The 23,120-nt window shown below is 34.1% G+C and overlaps 1 protein-coding gene across 1 annotated transcript in view; it reads left to right on the top strand.

Moving 5' to 3' along the window:
- LOC149943636 (nose resistant to fluoxetine protein 6-like) overlaps positions 1-22,418 on the top strand; it is a 28,569-nt gene extending 6,151 nt beyond the window's left edge. Inside the window, exons 3-16 of the mRNA XM_090175625.1 lie at positions 10,202-10,446; positions 11,946-12,060; positions 12,125-12,215; positions 12,824-12,945; positions 16,367-16,537; positions 16,848-16,941; positions 18,997-19,089; positions 19,178-19,343; positions 19,479-19,558; positions 20,232-20,354; positions 20,441-20,561; positions 20,637-20,823; positions 20,886-21,028; positions 21,418-22,418. Of these exons, the coding sequence (XP_090031751.1) occupies positions 10,202-10,446; positions 11,946-12,060; positions 12,125-12,215; positions 12,824-12,945; positions 16,367-16,537; positions 16,848-16,941; positions 18,997-19,089; positions 19,178-19,343; positions 19,479-19,558; positions 20,232-20,354; positions 20,441-20,561; positions 20,637-20,823; positions 20,886-21,028; positions 21,418-21,780 (2,114 nt within the window). The 3' untranslated portion in view covers positions 21,781-22,418. The remainder of the gene's footprint in view (positions 1-10,201; positions 10,447-11,945; positions 12,061-12,124; positions 12,216-12,823; positions 12,946-16,366; positions 16,538-16,847; positions 16,942-18,996; positions 19,090-19,177; positions 19,344-19,478; positions 19,559-20,231; positions 20,355-20,440; positions 20,562-20,636; positions 20,824-20,885; positions 21,029-21,417) is intronic.
- The last annotated feature ends 702 nt before the right edge of the window (positions 22,419-23,120 follow it).

Below are 23,120 nucleotides of genomic sequence, written 5' to 3'. Positions count from 1 at the left end.
AATTGGATTGATATTTTAATTTCGGCATAATTTCTTCACGTGCTTAAGGCGTGATTTGTTTTTCGCAGTTTTATAGTTTCGAGCTATTAATCCAGTTTAGGAAGATATTATTTTACGAAGCTGGCTTTAAAAGGTTTTCTATAAAAAGTTGTTTTGTTTTTTAACTTTGGTATTTATTTATATCAAACTTTCCTTAAATAAAGGAATTAGAAAAAGAGTGGTTTTTAATGTTAGTCTAAAATGGTTTTAGAGATTTTTAAATTAAAAAATTAAAAACAAAATAACAATGTAATTAAAAATATAATAAATAATTCTTGAGCTTCTCTATCTCATTAAAATGATTTTTTATTAGTTCACCGATATTAGTGTATACATAACTATTCTTTCCGAATTTAAAAGATAATGAAAATTTTTATTTTTAAATAGCTTTATTGAGTTAAAAATTAATTATTTTTGACATTGCATAAAAGGTAATTTTTCAAACATTTCCTTTAAAATAATTCTTAGTATTCTTTCCATACCGAGCTGCAAATCAAAAATCAATAAATATTTTGTGTTGATTTAAAGATAATTATTATTTTGAAAATGGTTTTGTTAATATAAATAACTCTTCGAATAATCGAACGAGGTGTTTTGAAAATAACGTTCATAATTTTTCTAAACCCACCTTGTTCAACTTGAAATCTTAGAGGTCGGTGACGGCTAATCATTATCCATGATTAAATTGATTTTTTTCGGGAAAAAAATGTAAACAAAGAAATTTACCGGTTAATATTTCGGAAAATAATTAAAAAAAACATGTATTATTCGTAAAATTTGAGCTTTTTATCGAAAAAAACGTCGTTTTTCCGATTAATTTTACAAATTTATCAAAAAAATTAATCGGATAATACAGGAATATAAATTACTTGATCAAAACGTTTTACGGATAATTTTGAGAGCTTTATCTATTGAATAAAAGTTAACCATCCCCGACCTCTATGAAATCTCTTGAAAATCCTTTAGGGTTTTTGGAAAACCAATCTATTGATAGCGTTAGATTACCACACAGGTACTTTTTTATCGCTAAAATGAAAAGAAAATGAATAAAATATTGAACTTTTTCTTTGGAGAATCGGAAGAAAGTTCCAACCGGGTCAGTGTTAACCCCATTTCGTTTAGCTATAACCCCAATGTACAATTTCTCAATTCGTTATACAATGAGTCACTTGCTTAAGAGTGGGCTCAACAATATAAATTACTTAATTTGTTTATTATTGACAGTACTTCAAAACAGTCATTCAAATGTCGCTATAAACATAAAAACTTAATTAATTTTTATATATTTGAAATAACACTTTATGTTAGACCGGTACACAAATTAAAGAAGAAATAAATAAATAGAAATGTAATTACAGCGTAACGAAATATAATTTTCAAGGACATTATATTTAGATTGCTGGGTGTAATTTATAATATTTATCTGTCAGACTGTCCAAAGTAATCAAATAATTTCTAAAATCTGACTAAGTACTTTGTGTAATAATATAATATTAAATATTATTATATTACAATAAAATGTAATATCTTAACGTATACGTGATAAATTATTAAGATTATCCACGGATATATCGTGTTCTTTTGTCAAACAATAAGGGTATATTATATCTTCACGGTTGAGGGATTTTATTTTACTATGATTTTCTCACATTCTTATGCCGAATATTTTATAACTCAATTGTTTTGGTGAATTTAGAATCAAATACAATAGTCCTATTGTTTAAATTTTGGTTATACTACGTAATTTCGTATTGCGCGTATTACATTACAATACGATAATAGTAATAATTTAAAATTTAAAAGTGGCATTCCCAATTTGGAAAATAATAACAAGTGAATTCAAATTTTAGGTAAATACAATATTTCACACTATTTTGAATTTTTAAACAGGCTATTTTTCACGTAAATATCAACCTAGCAATAACAAATATATTTAAAATAAAAAATAATCTAATTTATGAAATGTATAATCGTTTTGAAAAATTTAAAACAAATTGTGGTTTAATTAATTAATTTAAAGCCCTTATTTCTACGTATAATTAATTCTTTTAATTCTACTTTATTATTAATAATGATAGAAATTAAATTTGTATTTTTTTCCAATCGAATACACACACAATAACTTTATGCAGTTTTACCCAACCAACAAGTTATTTAACTTAAAAATTCTGGTACACGTTACATTTCCTGGTTAATGAAAAATTTAACTCTCCACCGTTTCTGACAGTGATGAAATCACGCCCTGTTTCAAAAGAATCCCCGAGTGGATGCGTTTAATAAATCAGACCTAAAAATCAAATAGACCCAGAAATAATCGGATCGAATCGCGGTTTAACCGCATTTGTAATATATTATTATTTCCTTCGCGCAGGAAATATTTATCGTTAAAAGGAGGTACCGGTGTAGTACAGCTCCGCAAATATTGTAAAAAGTCGGCGATTGCTTTTACCCCACTTCGGTAAAATAGTGTTGAAAAATCACGCCTTTCTTAATAATAAAATACTTTTAATAAATCCCTAAAATTTACATTGTTGAGTCCAAAATAAATATCGAGGTCTCTTAATACCTGTTTTACTCGCCAGGGGGCCTACCGCAGTGTGGAAATTATATATGAAGTATATACCCCTGAAAATACTTACAATAAAATCTTAACTAAAGAAAAAAACGAAAATGAAGAAGTTTTCGGGTTTTTTAAATAGTTCCGGAAGTAAGCCACATCCGACGAAACCTCGTTTTGGTTTAATAACAAGTTTTTACTCTTTTGACAAAGCGCCATCAATCCAAAAACAGCCCTTACTCTAAAGAACTCTCGAAGAAAATTCAATTTAAAATGACAATGATAAGTGGACGGTTCAGTCAAAGGCTTAATTCCCCGCCTTCAACTATACAGATAAAGCCTTTCTTTCGCTCGGTGACGCGTTAAGAACAGACAAATAATTGGTTACGTAACATCTGAACGCGGTTGAATAAGCTTAGCATCTCGCGTACCAATTTTACACGTTTTGTTCAATACAGATGAAAATAGAGGGATTTTTAAAATCACCAGAAGCGATTTAAGATCTCTTATCGAGTTCCAGATTGCGTCCGTAGCTTATACACCCGGTTTTTTTTGTCCTAAATTTTACAATCTTATTGGAACCGTTTAGAAAATTCCCCCTAATTTTTGAAACTAGTTTTTTTTCATCGTGAAGCAGACGATGTATTTGGGAATCCCTTTTTTGCGTTTCCGGAAACGCGACGGAACCGGCATTTTCGTTGAAAGTATAGATGAGTATAGAACGTTTTTAGGGTGTTAAAGTTACAGTTTGGTTGTTATTTCTTCGGCGGTTATTTTTTCTTTAATATCTGTCCCATAATTAACGCGGTTTCCAAGCAAAGAGCCCTGCCTATGTCGTTTTATTTTGACCCCTTTTTACGGTTCAAGTAATTCATCGGGATTGGCCAAAAAACTATTGAGAATAGAACGTGAGAACACTTATTTCGACTAAGCATTGTACAATATTGTGTGTTTCTCTATGCGGAAGTATTTTTAATTAATGTGTGGATCTCGTTTCTTCAACTTTCAATTGCGAGGCGGACCTTGCAACTTCTCTGGCCTGAAACGCAATATCTAGTTTATGTTAAATTGCATACTTCTGTGATTAAATAATATTTTTTACACGGTTTGGGAGATTAAACCAAGTTGAAAAGTCAAAAAAGTGAAAAACAAATATTTATAAATTAATGCAAGAGTGAAACCCAATATTTAGTTTTATGTTAAATAGACCTTTCTATAAATTACTAGCTGAACAGGCTCTTTGATGTCATTTCACTAAAATTCTGTCGTGTTGTTCGGGTTAGTGTAAGATATCTGGTGTTAAATAGTTCATAAAAAAGGAACAATCAATTTTCTGGGACTAATCGTGTACGCTTTAACTCTAATTTAAACTATTGGCCTCCCATACCAACAGATCAGTTCAATCTCGACTTTTAAGCTGACTACCAAATCTAATTACTCCTTTTTATAGCTAGTCCAAATACTTTCACAAAGACAACATAGCGCTACTTCAGTAGAACATCCAAACTTATTTAAATTTTCTTCGGTTTTAAAAACTCTGCTTTTGCTTATTTCTATTTGATTGGTATTTTCTGAAGCGTCACTCATAAAGTCGACTTTCAAAATAAAGCTAAGGTAGCCTACGTGAAGATGGTATATTTAAAAAATTAATGAGATATAGTTAATTAACTAATTGTATTGGTTTGTATAAAACAATAACCGTTGAATGAATAGGAGTTTGATCAAAAATCAACTATTTATCAAGACAGCTAGGTTGGCAGGTTTGCCAGAGAATCATTTTTGGAAACTCCCTGGCTCATGAAAAATTGGTCCAAACATTCTGCCTTTCTATACAGAAACGTTAATATCCACATAAGTAATATTTTATTGAATATTTCCAGTGAAATAATTTTTTACATGTTGTTGGAGAATGGAGCATGAGTGTAATATACAACAAAAAAATTTGGAAAATAGAAAAACGAATATCAATAAATATTTCCTTTGTATGCTAAGTAATTTCAGACTTGTGGTATTTCCAATAGGATAAAAATTAATATGTTGTAATTATAATAAACTATATCATACTATTAACGACCTTGGACATATTTAAAATTTTAGTCTTAGACAATTTTTTTATTTTCATTAAAATTTTACAAAAAGGAATTTTGGTATTTCATAAATTTATCTAGTAGAGAGATAAAGACCACGTAAAGTTGGTTTGGGTGAAGAATCATAAACGTTTAGATATAACTTCGAGGATTTCAAGTTTTTCCAAGACATTTAGTAACCTAACACCCGTAGAGAAATAAGTCGTAAATGCTTAATAAATGCGTTGAAATAACCTGATACGCTCGACGCAACAAGTAATTTTCGTTCTTAACATCTTTTACCATTTGCTCAACTTCACTTCACACCTTGTAAAACGTATTTGTATTCTATGAGTATATAGTTTGCCAAGTTGAATTCAAATAATTCCCGCATTTCTGAAAACACTTCCTTGAAATGAGTAATTTAGTTAAGTCTCCCAAATCTCGGATACGTCTTGCTATATTACGAAATTGAAAAATATAAATATAAATTTAAATAACGTGTTATTTCTTTTCCTTGCACGTTTTTAAGAAATCGAATTATAGTACAACGAAATTTCCTCGATCTTCCCCAATAGATCAAAATCAAAATTAATATAAATATAAGATTCACCAAATATCGAGGTATTAACCGTGAACATTTTTCTCGAGTACCCCTGAAAAGGAGGTACGTGATAAATTCTTTGTTTAGTTAAAACGTTAACGCTTTGAACTTGGTCTTCTTCCAGACACGGAGTTTAACTTTTTTTTTACAGTGCCCTCAATCAAGAATTTGACGTAAAATTTTTACAAGCACTTTACACGCAGTTATCTTAAGATTTACGTACGAAATTCACAATCCCAGTACAGCGTTCAGAAATATTTATACACGCAGAAACTTTGGAATCCTCAAACCTGTTTTATCCCAATTAATAATTCGTCCTTTAGCCGTTTCGTAATTTCCAATTTCTCGAATTGCGTTATAAGCTCTTGCGCGAAGGCAGTTCAGTCAACTGGTAACTTATGTAGTGGTACTTGGGTGTCGCTACTTTTATCCGTTAAAGTCTGGCTTTCAAAGTAAACCATTCTTATTTTAATGGTAGGGTCAGGGTTAGCCGATGTAGCTCCTACGTTTCCGAATTAGTAGCGCTGTGGAAAAAAATGAATTTTGTAAAAATAAAAACCATTTTTCTCTTCAAGGAATACAGCTTTTTGGAATGAAGTAATGAATTGAAATAATGGTTTAGTTTGTAAAATTTATGAAAAATATTTTAAAATTGACAGTTTTTGACATCTACGCGCCGAAAGGCTGTTATGATTCAGTAGCGCCGCTGATTGCCACATTTGAGTTAATAGAGCAACTATTTTTATGGAATTCGAATTGTACCTTGAAATTTTACCACTCAGCAACGACTGTTCCTATTTCAATAGTTTCGAGAAAGGATAATCTTAAGCACTTCTCTTACAAAAACATTAGTTATTTCCATTCGCTTAATTGCAAATAAATAATTTACTTTTTAAAGGGACTCTGATATTTGTATAAGTAATGAATTTGCATGACGAAATTATAATATTAATTTAATTTAACTATTTAAATTAAATTTTTCTGTCGACTTTTACGTAGTGTTAATTAGATTCTGCATAAATATAAAATAACAAAATTTCTGTATTTGGAACTAGTCTGCCTTTGCGGTCGCCATGACTACTATTAGGTCATTGTATTTGATGTGTATACCGCTGACTCGTTCGCGATGTGAATGGTGCATATGGTGTTACCATCGTTTTACGTGGCGAGTCAAACTTTTTGATGCCCACATGGGTGTTATAGTAAGCTAAAATCAAACGCTGCCTTATTAGCACGTGTTTTAGAAATCAGATGTGATTCACGTAAGGTATTATTTAGTTTTGAAAACGTAAGTAAAAGAACTAGAAAGAATACACGTTTTACAACAAAATTCCAAAATGTGAGAAAAATTTATTTTACCTTTTCAGTTTATTGTTCAGGAATAAATTACTTGAAATTATTCAATATTTAATTCTAGAAAATAAAACTATTTTAAAAATGGATCTCTAACTAGATAATTAGGCCTTGCTCATGCCGACGAAATTCCTTTAACATTTAAATGAAAATAATTGCACGTGTTCATCACTTTCTTAAAAATCCGCTAGGCGCGCGGCAGTTCGCACTATTAACGAAATTTCCTTGTGTAACACCTTCATGAGTGTCAGTGTCGTAAAATATTAGTTAAGTAAAATTACTAATGAAAAAAGACATAAAAATGGACCGTAAATTTTTTGTAACACGAAATCCGTTTTCTACCCACTTGGTACAAAGGTCTTAACGTTAAAGTTTATTTACATTATTAATTTTTTACATAATATACTCAAACCTTGAAAATTATGTAAGTCGTTCAGTTCTAGTTTTTCCGACAGAAAAGGTTACAAGGTTGACGACGTTTGGTGATGGATGGTACACTAAATTTAAGTACTCCGTTACACTTTGTAGGTCCACGTGATGGTAATTAACCTTCAAAATATTTAATTTTGGAAGAAAATATTTTGGGTGGAAGTTCTCCTTGTCGAACTAGGAAAAAGAAAAAGAAAATGCAGATCTGAACAGATTATTTGAAATTCAGCTTACGTCATAGTTGGGGCTGCTACCATTACCACTTAATTTATTCCGCAATTTAGGGTGGATATTATTATCGTAGACTACACCCACTTCCCGGTTTTCGATGAAGAGACTAGTCTGGTGACCTTCACGCTCTTATATAAAGTCAAGGAAAATGACGGGTGTGTTTTTGAACAAGGTTTCTTAAGTAGTTATATTTATGACGAAGTATTATTCTAATATTTAAAACACGCTAATGTAATTGTATTTATGCAAGCCGTTTAAAGAAGGTTATTACTTAACAATTTTTTGTTTATTTAATGTTAAGATTTATTTTCGATATTTTTGTATCTTTCCGATTACGAAATTTTAACTGTTTTTATGACATTAATTGGCTCTGCGTAACGATCGAGGACTATTAGTAGCCTCGATTTTTTGGTGACTCCAAAATGGTGGAAATTTTAACCACAAGTCCATCGATTTACCATTCTTTAATGTATGGTTAAAACATTTATATGTACCTATCTACAAAATAGACGACTTTGTACAAAATATTTTTCAATTTAAAGAAAGTTTCGGCTCGACGTGAAGTAGCTCTTTTTTCAACAGACGTCGCTAGCGTGGAAATCAAAATAAGATTCTTACGCTACATTTTGACCCAAAAGGCGGGACATAAAAGTACCCCTCGCGTTGATTAGCTCGTTTGTAAATTTGACGATAACTTAAATTATAGTAATTTTTTGCAAAATATATTTTTAATTTTTTGCAAAATATATTTTTAATTTTTTGCAAAATATATTTTTAATTTTTTGCAAAATATATTTTTAATTTTTTGCAAAATATATTTTTAATTTTTTGCAAAATATATTTTATGAGATATATAATTTAGGTTGAAGTCCACTAAGTAGAGTATAAGTTATCTAATTATAATACTTAATAATGGTTCTCTGACGACGTTATCGTTTCGCTATTTTGAATTTTAGCTTCCTTTGCCATTAATAGATGGCACCACGATCTCCAGTAAAGTCGTTTTTTTTAAGAATCGGATAAGTTCATGCCATCTCTAATAACAAGGGCCTTATCATAATACAGGTGGCAATGATAGAGTTGACTGTTGCTTTAATTGGCTTCCTTGTCGCTTGGCTAAGATCAAAGTGTAGTATCTTTTCATTGCAACCAAGTAGATTACTTCTTAAAAATAATGATTTTGAAATATAATTTTAATTCGAAAAAGACTATTATTTGTATATCTTTATTTAATTTTACTATAAGTTTCTTCGTCATTAAAGTTAAAATAATTCACTATAATTATTTGTATGAATACATTTTTTTTTATTAAATTAAAGACGTTTTGAAAATATAAAATAGACGATTAAATAAAACCTGTTCAGTGATTTCCCTGAAAGAAGTAATTCAGAGAGCTAAGGCATACTTGTAAGAACGTTATATTTTGAAGCTTGCTGCTTAATATTTCAATATAGAAGGATTCGTTTAATTAAACTAACGTAAACACGTGACTATTTTATTCAGTGACTCACGCATGCGCGTAGGTGAGGTTAGAAAAAGAGAGCGGCATTTATTGATTCGCCTATTGATCCGACTAGTTTCGAAACGACCGTTGTTTCATTATAAATAGAGGTTGTCGTTTGGATAAGAAATATCCGTTTTATTTGTTATTATCCATAACCGAAAATTATCCGAATTAAAAGTAATTTTGGGCATATTAAATCGTTTTACAACAGCGAATAATATCCGTAAATAAACAGTTAAACGAAATTTTTATTAAAATTCGAAAATTTGGTGGTTAATTTATCTGTTCCGCCGAGCTCTAATTTTAAAGAGATACAAAATATAGTATCACAGGAACAAAAATATGACTACTTAAAGTGTTGGTTGCACGAAAAATCGATAGTAATAAAAACGAATGAATGCGGGCTTGTTTTGAAGCCCAGGACGTTCTCTTTCCAAAAATGTCATTGTCGAAACAAATTTCCAAGCCTAAGTGTATTAACTTTGAGTCCGAAACTGACCTTTTTCGCTCCCCAAAATCCTGAAATTTTCGCCGAATTTTCTCCTCCGTAGCACGGGCAATTTGGGGCAATCAAAGCTGTAGTTTTATTCCTAAAATAGAAGGAACTGAAGTGGAGGGATTCTGTTTACTTGTAGAAGTTTTCAAACCAGAGGTTTTTAATCATAATATTAGGCTTATTATCGAAATAATTTTTTTTACGAGCGCGCTACACGGCGCGCGCGTCCCGACGTTTTAAGAAGAATTTACAAGGAGCCTTCGGTTTCATATCGTTTTTCTACTACGTAGGCTTGTGTATGCCTATTTCAATTACTACTGCGTAGGACTTTTTCCTGGGTGTTAAATCAACCTGCTTTTAATCCCAGATGTAAAGAAATGTATTACAGACAATTAGCCAATGATACGCTTCGCATTTTCTGACGTCATGGGTGCCGAGAAGTCTGGAAATTCGCCGAAAAACTCGACTTCCACCATTTCGACTTCTTTTTATAATAATTAAAAGACCACTTAACCGATTTTGATGAAATTTTCTGTACTTGCTAAAAAATGTTTGCTCTTTCTAATGAACCATTAATTAGCCATAGCTAAAATTTCGTGCAACCAACACTTTAAAAATAGCTATTTGGAAATTTAATTCAAATAAATATTTTTCATTTCTTTATTTAATTAAGTTACAAGCTTTTCATGGTTTCGCTAAGATCAAAGTGTAGTTTTAATTTCGATGCAACAAAACAGATGGCTTCGTAAAAATATTTATTTTGAAATTTTATTAAAAAAATGTTTTTCATCTCTGTATTTAATTTAAGCTTTTCATAGGTTAACGCCCACCATCAGAATTAGATGTATAGGATACATACTCTAGTATAGTATCAATAGTATTTATCACAAATTTGATCTAAATTCTAGTTTGTTTATTTCAGTGCTGGACGCAAGCGGTAAAATTCCTCTTGGTCTCTTAAGAGGAACGAGGGCCTCGTTCGGCGACTTCGACCAGTGCCTGGACCAAGTAATTGGCGCACCCAGAGGTACTGTCAATCCGGATGGCAACAATTTTGAAGGACAGTACTGCGCCGTGGACGTCCGACCTTACCCAGTGGGCGAAGAGGACCGTGATAAATTGACCCACTTGGTTCGCACCTTTACTGGAGCGGCTGGAGTTGTCCAGGTATTTTTGACCATCGAAGAGAAATGATTGTCAAGGTCGTATTCTCTGTAGAAGCATAAGTCAAGTTCGTAGACACAGTAGAGGCACAAGTGAAGGTCGTATTCTCTGTAGAAGCATAAGTCAAGGTCGTAGACACAGTAGAGGCATAAGTGAAGGTCGTAGGCGTAGTAAAAGCATAGGTCAAAGTCGTAGGCACAATAGGAGCTTAAGTGAAGGTCGTAGGCACAGTAAAAGCATAAGTCAAGGCAGGAATTCATACCTCTACTTGGAATGTTTATCGTGGCAGATTTTCGTCTCGATGTGGCTGACGGTTTTTTTTGACGTCACTATGTTAAGTTAACAAACAACAACGTGAGAGGGGAGCGCGCGCAGAGGGGATTTTTTATCTCGTAGGCGGGGTCAACGCCGTCAGAGTGATATTACCATACGCGATACGGCAGGATAAGCATTCCAAGTAGAGGTATGGATTCCTGTCAAGGTCGTAGGCATAGTAGAAGCATAGTTCAAAGTTGTAGGCACAGTAAAAATATAAGTCAAGGTCGTAGGCATAGTTAAAGCATAGGTCAAAGTCGTAGGCACAAAAGAAGCCTTAGTCCAAGTCGTAGGCACAATAGAAGCTTAAGTCAAGGTCGTAGGCACAATAGAAGCTTAAGTCAAGGTCGTAGGCACAATAGAAGCTTAAGTCAAGGTCGTAGGCACAGTAAAAACAAGAGTGAAGGTCGTAGGCACATTAGAAGCCCAAGTGAATGTCAGTGGCATAGTAAAACATAAGTCAAGGTCGCAGACATAGTAAAAAACAAAAGTAACATAATAACCATAAGTATGAAACTTTATATTGCTATAATGCTTATTTTCTGATCGAATCTTTTGCGACACCACGACTTTCGTCCAGCTCCAACTTGAACTCGCAACCGAACTAAGTAATATATTATCATCTTTGTTAGTAGTAAATCTTGATTGCTCCATAACTCCAAAAATTAATTATCTGGTAATCTTTCTTAATTATCATACTTATCTTATTATGTTACTTACGATAATCGTAAGCCATTTAGAATAAAATTTTGACCGTAACTAGATCTACCGACAATATGTGTCTGTCAATTTCCAAATTTTTTATTTCGTTTTGGGATCTGAGAGATTCAAGGTTAAAGTTTATAACATGCTAGTATATGGGAACCTACGATAGTATGAAAAACAATGACGTACTTTAATCAGGGCTCTTGAAATGTAAACATATTTATGTGTTTCTATGATTGACGTATAGAAATTCAAATATCGTCGGGCAACAGGCACTACGACTTGTTTTTAACGTAACTAGCGCCAATCACCCCAATCTTCTGTTAAACCTGGCGGCCAAAATAGGAAATCCATTGATTAATATGGACGTTCAATAATAGCCATTAGATGCAACACGTTAGAACTGATATTCGTTCGCAAAAGTGCCGTGGCACTAGAGACAACCTGGTAGTCTAGTTTTTTGACACAAACCGTTTTTGTAGGTGGACCTGAAGCGGATGAATCCGGTCAGGTTTCTAAACAACATCCACGTTCGAGTGGGAATTTGTATTCCGTCCACTTGTTCCTTGCAAGATATCCGATCCGTCACGGACGAAAGTAAACTGGAGTCAACGTCGTGTCCTCTTGGGGCATTTTGACTTAATGATTTTCGTCGTTCTAGTTTCTAAAAAGTTCGAAGTGATGGTGAAAACGAAATGGTGCGAGGTCAGGAAAACCAAGCTTACTCCCGAGACCCATCACTACATTGTTGGGTAAGGTTACGGTGCTCAGTGACGGCGATCCCGTGGGGGCTCTGGGGCTCGAGCCCCCACAGGGAAATCCAAACGAGGGCAGAGCCCCCACATAAATTAAATTGAGGAAAAATAGCAACCAGGGTAAAATTTATAATATCACTGCCTTTATTTGGGTCCGAATTCAGTCTTTTTACAGAAGCTATTTTGAGATTGCAAATGCGAGTAGCGTTAAGATGATATAACCGTAAAATAGATTTCGATAGATTCGTCCAAACAGAAAATCGCCCCGTCATGTAACCTATTTTACCTAAAATACCTTCGTTAAGCATGTGGCCAAGAAGGGCTTAATTATCTAGCCATGTACACAGATATGTTTCTAAAGATCTCGACTTAACTTTTATTATCAATTTAATCCATGCCGGATGAGATATTATAAAGAACACTTTTAAAAATATATAGGAATTTAGAGCTGTACATTTTCTTGCTTCAGTTTTAAGTATATTCATTCTTGGATGAAAAAATAATGGCCCGGGCCCCCACAGAAATATTTTCCGATCGCCGCCGCTGGCAGTGCTTGCGTAATCATTGTCTGGCGCTTACCTGATTTATGTTCTATCAATTCTTAGCTCCTACGTCTTCCCTTTGATGACGCTGACGATTTTGGCCACACTAATCGACGGAATTCCCCGCTTGATCAAATCGTTCCAGAAATCACCAAAGCCTGAGAAGGAGAAACCAGTCGAAAAAAGTCAGTCTTGTTCTCATTTTCCATTATATACAAAATTAATTTTGCACCCTTGGCGAATATTTTTTCGTTAAAACTAGGCATAGTATTCTTAAACTGTTGCAAGAGCTAAGTTAAATTATCTGAAACAGCAACCTCCAGTTTAATTTATTAACCTCTAATTTGTAGACGTTTTTTAATTACAACTACAAGTTGTATTCTTTAAATTAATTTAAAGCTGATAATGAGAATTTAATAATAGAGTAGGGTCTTAGAAAAAGACATTAGAGTTGTTCTTATCTTAATAGCACCGAGTAAAGATAATCTGAAAATTTTATCTTTTTATCTTTACTGCTTAGTTTCAAGTACATGTACATGAAAAGCCTAATTTAAACTTTACGTTTTTAAAATGGAAATTAACACGAAGAAATTATACCTTTAAATTGAATTAATCTATTTAATTGAAAATTATCACGGTAACATTCGCCGTATTGTTTTAATTGGAAAATTATTAAACATTGTTATACATTCAACAAATTTTACACACGCAGAAGACACGACAAAACTTAACTTGGCAAGTCGTGCGCAGTAAAATATAGTAGAGGAATTGAAACTATTGCTTCTTCACTATAATCCTCCAAAAGACAAAGCTTAATATTACCGGAAATGATTAGCCCTAATACATCCATAGATGAAGTTTATATTCCCCTCTCTCTCTCAATTTTCTTTCGTTGCACTTGTTGAAGGCCATTTAAGATTCTTCCCTTACACAAATGGTGGATCAAATTTTACTCCAATTTACATCCAAATTTGGGCAATTCAAATTCGATTTTAATTGAAAATGACAATCCAATAGGTGTTATATTTGATCCAATAACAATATTCGAAATTCCACTTTTATTCAAAATTATTTGATCTAAACAGATTTGGATTGAAATTGGAAATGTATTGAATCCAGGTGGATTCAAATTTGTACATAGAATCAAGTAATTTTCTTAGGGGCTCATACATATCACAGCAACCTAATGTAACTTCTTGGGGAAAAAACCCATATTTTTGTAATAACTATGTTAATTGGAATATGTACTAGCTTTGTAAATTTCTGGGTCCTTTATATTAAGTCCAATTAAGTTAATTAAAAATTCCTTCTGTAAATGGCTGGGAGTCAGACGAGGGATCTTTTATTAGTGACAGTATGTTAAGTTGGGGCCAGCACTAGTTTTGAAAGGCATTTAATCACAGCTTTCTTTAATTTTTTTGTTTAATGAAACCCCTTTCACACAGAAAATAGCTGGAGGACCCATATATTTGGGAGTGGGGCGCAATTTTTACGTAACGGGTTTTTAGTTTTCATTTATCCTCCAGGCAGCTTTGACTGACCCTAGTACCATTTCCAAGCACTAAGATTTCGTATTTAATATTAACATTTAATATAGGCCGTAAGTCCGTCAATAGTTTTACCATGATATCATCTAAGTGAGCGAACGTTTGCTACAGCTATTAAACACTACATTACAAAATAATCATTGAGTTATTGTGGCTATCCTGACTATGGTATTTTATTAATAATTAATAATCATTATGGTAATTTAAAATAGAAGAATCACTGACGTGTCGACGTCTTTATCTTTTCATTTTTTTTATCAATGTATAAAGTTCGTTTTTATTCCCCAAATGAATGGTATATAAAGAAAAGTACAGCAACCCTAAATCACTTCTGGCGATGTAATCTAAATGCATAGTTCCTCCTTTTTTGTAAATAAATATGTTTTAATCGTAACTTTCGCATAGTATTAATTTTCTCTACAACTTCGAACTGCACGATACAACAATCACACATGGCGGCATTTTTAAAAATTGAAAACCTTTATTAAGGTTGTTTTAAAATCATAGGACCTTTCGCCATGTAATTCATCTATTTTAAATTACCATAATTACAATTTTAACCATGGATACTAACAAATTTTGCATATAATAATAAATAATAATAATAATAATAATAGTAATAATATACCACACCACAACAACAACTGTTCCATTTCATGTTCCTCCAAATGCCTTTGCTAACAAAATTATCCACCAACAAACAGAATAATATCCTTCACCTCTTAAAATGAGTTACGGTCTCTACCCATGCAATAACTTTAGCTCTCCTGCTTTCCCGCTAAGCTTCACGCCCAAAATATCGCCAACAAAAACCAAGTTCTTAAAATGCTCAAGTGCTCCTAATTAAATTCATTGACTGGGTGCCGTCGCTAAGCAACACTCAGAAAATGGACACTTACCAGAAAAATAATCTACTACTGATCTACTTCCGCATAAAACACGTATTTAAATGGTTTAAAAAGATTACAAAATTTAAGCGAACTTCTATTCGAGACAAGGCTTAATGTCAAGTTTAGCTTTGTTGCAAACCACGCCCATTTCAATGAAAATAGTCTGGGCTACCATAGTCTTCTTCATACATTCCAAGAGGATGTAATACCTTAAAGTAGTTCTGTAGCATTGACCTATAATTTATTTCAAATAAAGTTTTTTGTTGGTGTGACATTTTTGACAAACTTTGTTGAAAAACACTGATTGCAACCCGAGTTGCTTTGTAACATTTTAAACAACGTGTTGCGCAAGCACACACTTTTCTCATTATGTTTTTACGACCGAGGCTAAGGAACAAATATTTCAATCTAATAATATTCCTAGAGATACTTTTGAATACACAAAATTAAGTAGTAATATTAATATAATATACCTTTATTAATGTAAATTGACATATTTTGTAGGAGCATAATTATTTTTTAAAGAGTTTAGCGCACGAAATCTTAGTAATCTTTCGTGGTACGTGAAAACGTTGCTCAAAAACCAAGTTGGGCAAAAATGTTGACTCGTATCAATATTCCTTTACTTTCATTGTTAGTATAATTAAGCTATTTCTTTGCGTAATTTATTTTTATAACTGTCTGTTACCTTGCAACTTCGATAGTGGTTTAGTTAATCTTGACCTTTAGGCTTTACCACATAAAACCGTAGAACTTTTCCCTCTAATAGTTATTGTTAATACCAGAAGTAAATAATATATCTTAAGAGATAAGTAAATAAGAAAACTTAACATTCGCAAAACGCGGATTTTACACCGCATTAGGGTGGAACATTTACCGCGTGTATTACTCCCCCTGATAATGTAAAATAGTCTTTGTCGATAATTTAAAATAACGGTCGAAAAAGCCGCCGATCATTTAAGGAAAATATTTCGGCGGCAAAAAACGTGCGCCATGTTCGGTATGCAGAAACGGCGCAATATAGGTAAATGAATATTTCCCTAGCGAGAATAGTAATAATAAATTTAACGTACTTTTATAATATTACTTTGTAAAAAACAGCTATTTCATTTTATAAAGACAAAATGATTTAGTTTTCAATGTTGCGTATTAATTAACGAATTTTCCAGCTAAACTGGGAAAACTAATCGACGCCTTTTCGGCTGTCGCAAATGGACGCAAAATTTTGTCAACCGCCATTACGGATCCCTCATTGTCCGCTCTTCACGGCATTCGATTCTTCAGCATGACGTGGATCATTTTCGGACATACGTACAGTTTCGGACATTACCTACAAATATGTAAGCATTACAAATTATTAATTAAACACATTTTAAATGTGAGATGAGAAAAGCCATAAGAGGTAGATCTTTAAATACCCGAACTCTTGCCAGATGGCGCCAGTAGTCTGACACGATTTGAAATTATCTACGAATCAATTTAAGTTAACATCGCTTAAAATAGCGTTACAAAATAGTTTTTTAATGAATCAGGAAGTTTTATTCTCTGCCATTAAAATATTGTGAATTGGCGCCATCTAGTATAAATAAAAGCTTTAAAATCCAACCTCTAACGGCTTAATCTTGGAATTGTGATCTCTTTCTTTGTTAGCCGGTATATTCAAGGCCAAGGACACCAGGAAAGACTTCTTTTTCCAGCCCATATTTAACGCTTCTTTTTCCGTCGACTCTTTTTTCGTCATCAGGTAAAAAAAATTGCAATAACTGCCTAGAGCTGTGTGTCTTCCATATTTCCCGCCTCTGTTTGGCCCTTATTTATATCTCTAACCCAAATTCGGTATCGGCAAAAGTTTCCTTTATTTTACAACCATACCGCCATCTACCGAAAACGTTTAGAAACGAAATAATATTTATAATAACCACTTTAACGTAGACATCTGTTTTGTTTATTATTATTATTATTATTATTAATTTTTTTAGTTTACTTTAGACTGTTTAATTAATTTTTAAATTCGTCCACAAAACTGTGTCTGTTCAAGAACGTATTTAGGTCCTTAAGAACGTTTAACGGTAACATTTAGGCGTTCAATAATTGAACTAAAAGCAAGTGTCGGCTCGACGTGAAGTAGCTCTTTTTGCAACAGATGTCACTAGCGTTGAAAGCAAAACAAGATGCTTACACTATATTTTGACAAAAAAAAGGCTGGACATGAAAGTACCCCTCGCGTTGATTGGCTCGTTTGTAAATTTGACGATAACTTAAATTAGAGTAATTTTTATCAATATATTTTACATGGCATATATAATTTAGGTTAAAGTCCACTAAGTAGAGTATAAGTTATCTAATTATAATACTCTACAATAGTTCTCTGACGACGCTATTTTGAATCTTAGCTTCCTTTGCCATTAATAGATGGCACCACGAATCCACGATCATTTCAAGAAAAGTCATTTTTCGAAGAATCGGATAGATTCATTGCCATCTCTAATAACAATGATCGAGCCGACTGTTGCTTTAACAAAAACAACCTACTTTTGTAACCTCCAGATGGCTCTGCGTGAGAATTTTGATTGCCTTGGTTCTATGTTTTTAAAGGGGCCTAAATACATCCTTGGTTTATGTCAAGGTACTTTATAGAATTAGTGACGCTGTAGATCGTAGCGCCGCGGCGTAGTTACGTATGTCTTCAGGTTTATTATCCACCTACGTTTACGTAAAAATTACGTTACATACAGTTTGCAGCATGGCTATAAAATACTGCCAGTATATAAGATATCTCTTACGAGAAAAGTGCTAATCTCCCAATCCTCATAAGGTTATTCGTTCGCGTAGGATATAGTAGCGAGTTTCTAAAACTATTACGTAGATAAAATATTAATTAGAAATAAGTACATATCCATACATTATTAAATCGTTAAGATAAGTTAGGGGTTTTTCTTAGAGTCATTCGGTTTCCCGTTTCCACAAATACTGGTTGAGGTTAACGGTAATAGTAGATGTCGGGAGCTCAATTAAAGGCATTAAACTTAGGCCTAGATGGTGACTTGAATATTAGTTTAGCTGATTATTATTATTATAGTAGTAAAAAAAGTGTAGTCATGATTTTTTAATACTATTTCATCTGGAAAATATGGTATAAATATCCCACCGATGTGAAATTTTTACATTTAACATCTCTAAGCATAATAATAGATATGGTAAATTATGAGCCCTGAAATTCGCGTTTAACGGAATCTGTGTTGAAACTGAGAAGGTATATGTTTCCATAAAATGATCTAATGTTGTAAGTCGGAAAATTTTCCGGAAAATGACCGAGCCTTTTTTGAGGAACATTTTCCGTATTTTTCCAAAAAAAGTAAAAAATTTTTAATTCCATAATTAGTCTAATATATTGTTTGCAAATTCCAGTAAAGCGGAATTTTCGCCTCATTTTTTCGAATCTAAAAGTAAAACTAAACCTCTAGACTAGTTTAAACTGATTAAAAAGGTAACACTATTAATGTTTTGTAGTATGTTTACTGTTATTAGACATTTTATATCGGTAAAAAGATATAAAAAACAATAAATGTAATTTTCCGCAATTCGGAAATTTTTCCGCATTTTGTTTTTCCGGAAAATTAACAACTCTAAAATGATCTAGATGAATATATACTTCACTCGTAAAAGATATATTATAATCTTCTGGTAACACGAAATTAGCGAATAAGGTTAAGGTCCCGCCACCCCCTCAACAAACAGATCCAGTATAGTTGTTTGATTACTTAACTGTAGGCTAATTAAGTGAACTTTTTATTGGCAGTGGTATTCTAATTTCGTATTCAGCTTTGAAGAATCTGGAAGAAAGCAAAGGAAAGTTTAATTTGCTGAAATACTACTTTCATCGATACATCAGGTAAAAAAATGAAAAGAGCTTTGTTTCGGTAGTTGACACCACGCGCGCCTCTTTGATAAATGTACGAATCTCTCCGGGCTGGTTGCAGGACGGCCCCCAGCTTCATGATGGTCACTAGCCTGATGATGATGGGTCCTTTGATTGGTAGTGGGCCCGTTTGGAACGATACGCTCGATCCATTTGTCAATAACTGCCGAAAACGATGGTGGACCAACTTCCTATTCATCAGTTATCTCTGGAAGGAAAAAGAAATCGTAAGTCGCGCTTTCCAAATCGACGAGGCCATTTTTGCTTCTTGTCGCTCGGCCGTCGCGCCAATACACATATATACAGCCTATCGTCAAAGACACCGGCGGGCTAAATCTATAATTGCTTCCACCTCCTTTCAGTGTCTTCCCTACGGTTGGTACTTGTCCACGGATATGACTTTCTACCTTATATCGCCAATCTTTGTCCTGCTATTTTTCAAGTAAGGATTTTTCAGATTTTTTCGCGCGGCGTTTGCTTCGCGATAGACTGAATAATGGGGCGCCTCTCTTTAATGGCTCGCTAGTTTTCTCGTTATTCTTTATTGTCGAGAATGTTAGATTCGCCTTTCTCTGCAAAGTTAGAGACTACTTTATCTTTTGCTTTAGAGCTTAGAGACGACTGCGAATTTCGACTACTTTCGCTATTGCTTAGAAAATTTCTCTGAAAAGTTCATTTATAAGTGATTAGACAAGCAAAAACTACTCGTTATTGGCTAGACAGAATCGACCTTTTTCATTTCCCTCAACGCCAGTTGTGTACCCAATTTCCATTTTTTAATTTTTATGTCGTATGTTTCCTGTGGGGTGGGGGTTTCGTTAGCACTTTCGCCTCGCAGCAAGAGGAGCCGGGTTCGATCCCAGCTTGTGGCATTGGGTGAAAACTCGGAACTACTCCTTCCGCGTTAAGTTTGCAAGTTTCCCCTTCCTTAAAAACATTTAGAGGTTAACGGTAATAGTTAGTGTAGGGAGCTGTTGGCTCGCGTGGCATGAAGAGCTTACCACCACACTCCTACGCATTGTAACCCGGCCACCTGTTTAAAGGCTTTAAAAGTCACTTGATGACTTAGGCCTAAGGTGGTGCCTTGCTGATTATTATTTATTATATCATTATAGGCGTCCAAGGATGGGTTTGGCTTTGGTAATGTTCAGTGTCATTTTATCAATAATGACGGTGGTTATTTTGACCGTACTGAATGGTCAACCACCAGTACCACTCTTCACTTCTTCCAATTATATGTAAGTAGTTTTAATTTTATCGTTCCAGTTCCCTTTAATCGCAAACACGAATTAACACTCAATGAAATACTTATTCTATCTCGTAGAATTGACGACTACATCAATCTAATATTCTTCAAGCCTTACACCCACTTATCACCATACTGCATTGGATTAGCTGTCGGATTCTTTCTGTACAAAAGGAAAGATATCACCATCATGTCCACTGTATGTATTTAGAAGTAGTCGAGGTACTTTTCTGGTACTTTATAGTAAAGTTTGGTATTTTAATTTTGTTATAAGTCAACGCAAGCATCGGGTTGGGTGATCTCATTCGTCTCTTGTATGGCCTTGATCTATGGTGTCTGGGGGTGGAATAGTGGAAGAGTACCGGAACTGGTGGAGACAATCATATACGCCGGTAGTTGCAGAACCATTTGGGCGCTGGGTATATCTTGGATGGTGGTAGCTTGCGCTACAGGATACGGAGGTACGATGACTTTTGAAATGTTTGGTTACCACCCAACTACAATACTGGTCCTCGCGCTTCAGGTGCCATAAACACTTTCCTCTCGTGGAAAGCGTTCGTTCCTCTGAGTCGACTGACGTTCATGGCTTATCTCGTGCATCCACTCATGATGTACTGCTTTATGGCGAACTTAAAGACGACGATACCATTCGGACATTACTTCTTTGTGAGTACTCTGGCGCCTTTGAGATCCATGTTGTACGTACTTGTTCAGTTAACGTCCATAACGTAACGGTAGTAAATAGACATAGACAGAACAGAAACCCGCGTGTTGGTTTCGATGGGTATAACCTTTTGGAATTGGTAAGTAAACTCCGGTTTCATGGTAAACAACGATGGTTACTTACTCCTTTGATATCTTTATAATGGGTTGGTGGATCATTTGCTTGTAGTTTTTCTAGGGTTCATATCCGCATGGAAGGTTATGGGTTGGAATGTTTGCTTTATACGGCTATGGCCTTTTTGGGGGACATTTCACACTTTGTACGGAAGTAAAATTGGTCTCTGTTAGGGAAACGAGAGCTCTAATGTACGTTTTGAATGCTTTCCGTGAAGGTGTGGCTTTTTTTCGGCCATCTGTTCTCGGCGTACGGCGTGGCTTTCGCGATGTCACTGATCTACGAAGCGCCATTCATCAACTTGGAGCGCTGGTACAACGACGCCCGTCGAATCCACAAATTGTCGGTGGCGTCCATTTTCCCGGCTGCTTTGAAACGTTTCGAAACCAGCGTGGACTTGTCTTTTAACCGAGGCAAGACGGAGGAGACCAAAGACATTAAAAACGCCAAAAAGGAGCCTTCCATGGAGTCCATCTCTTTGTCCGACGAGAGCATACCGGAAGCGGTACGCTCCACGCAGTTTCCGCAAGGTTTTACTCACGCCGGTCACGACAACAAAAGTTTCGTGTGTCATCTATAGTTTATTTTCTACGACATACCAATGGCCCAGATCTGAACGTTTTTCGTCCTATCCTACTATTTATTATATTCAACGTCTTCGCGATGCAAAATTTAAATATTATTAAATGTGGCCATACATGAAATTACGGAAAAGTCTCTTCGAAAACAGTACAAAAATACGTTTAAACCTTGTAGAAACGCGACCATTCCGCATTTATCCTGTCCAATTACCTTGTCAGAATCTCATTGGTTACGTCGTAGAGTTTATCACGGGATAAATATATATATCAATAAATTTATAAATATTCTGTAAAATGTACAGAGCTTAATATTATAATGGCACTCTCTATCTATTTGTGTTATCACATTTTGTCCGTACGCGATTGTAGATACCATTTTTGCTCAGATGGATTATGATTATTCTGATAGTGTTTTTATTGTTACAGTTTTTTCAAGTTGTTTATTTTTAACCCCACATTTATACGTCAATATGTAATTTGAGGTTTTGTCAATGTGTACGATTGTTTGAAACACACTGCGATATATGTTGTTTCCCCCACAAAATACCATCGCCTCAATGGTTATTTATTTATTGAATTTCCAACATCTGCGCATTTATAATGTACTTCATTTTATAAAGTTTACACGTTGCGTTTACTTTTGGCGTTTACTTCTGAATTTATTATCTTATTTTGTGCAAATTTGAATCTATAACAAGTTGCTTTTTTTGGGCTAATACCCAAGGCACCACCGTAGGCCCAAGTAATAGGAATCTGTTCCATTGCGCCGAATCCCATTCGACCGAACCCAATCCAATTCGACCGAAAAAGCCACACTTTGGTGGATTTAGGATTCGGTCTAATGGGATTGTCCCGTTCGACCGAAAAACCCGCACTTCTCCGGGTATAGGATTCGGTTTTATCCGTTTCAGCATCTGTCAGAACAGCATGCAGTGTTACCTAACCTAACCTAACAGACTTAAAAATATATTAAAACGCTTCCATAAAAAATCAAAAGGAGTAGAAATAAAAACTATTTTTTTTTTGCGGTCACTCAATTGTGAATATTGCGTCGGTCGATTAGAAAAATACAAAACCCGCCTCTGGGCTAATTTCATCAAAAACATTGGCGGAATTCGGTCGAATGGGATTCGGTGCAATGGGAAGATAGAGCTTGTGTTAGTTACGAGTGGTGCCAGGGTTTATACAAACTTGGAATACCTGTAAAAACTTAAATTATAAGGGAATTAAATTTTTCGCTGTTGCATAGTAAAATTCGGCGAAAAATTTGGAAATCAACCTTGCAAATCGCTATGTATTTTTAGAGTGTCCAAAATTAATCATCTATATGTACATAGCA

This window comes from Leiobunum rupestre, chromosome 5 (genome assembly GCF_980474605.1).
Source record: "Leiobunum rupestre chromosome 5, qqLeiRupe1.1.hap1, whole genome shotgun sequence".
Lineage (NCBI taxonomy): Eukaryota > Metazoa > Arthropoda > Arachnida > Opiliones > Sclerosomatidae > Leiobunum > Leiobunum rupestre.
Note: the sequence above shows the minus strand (reverse complement) of the source record. Positions and strands in the feature narration are given on the sequence as shown.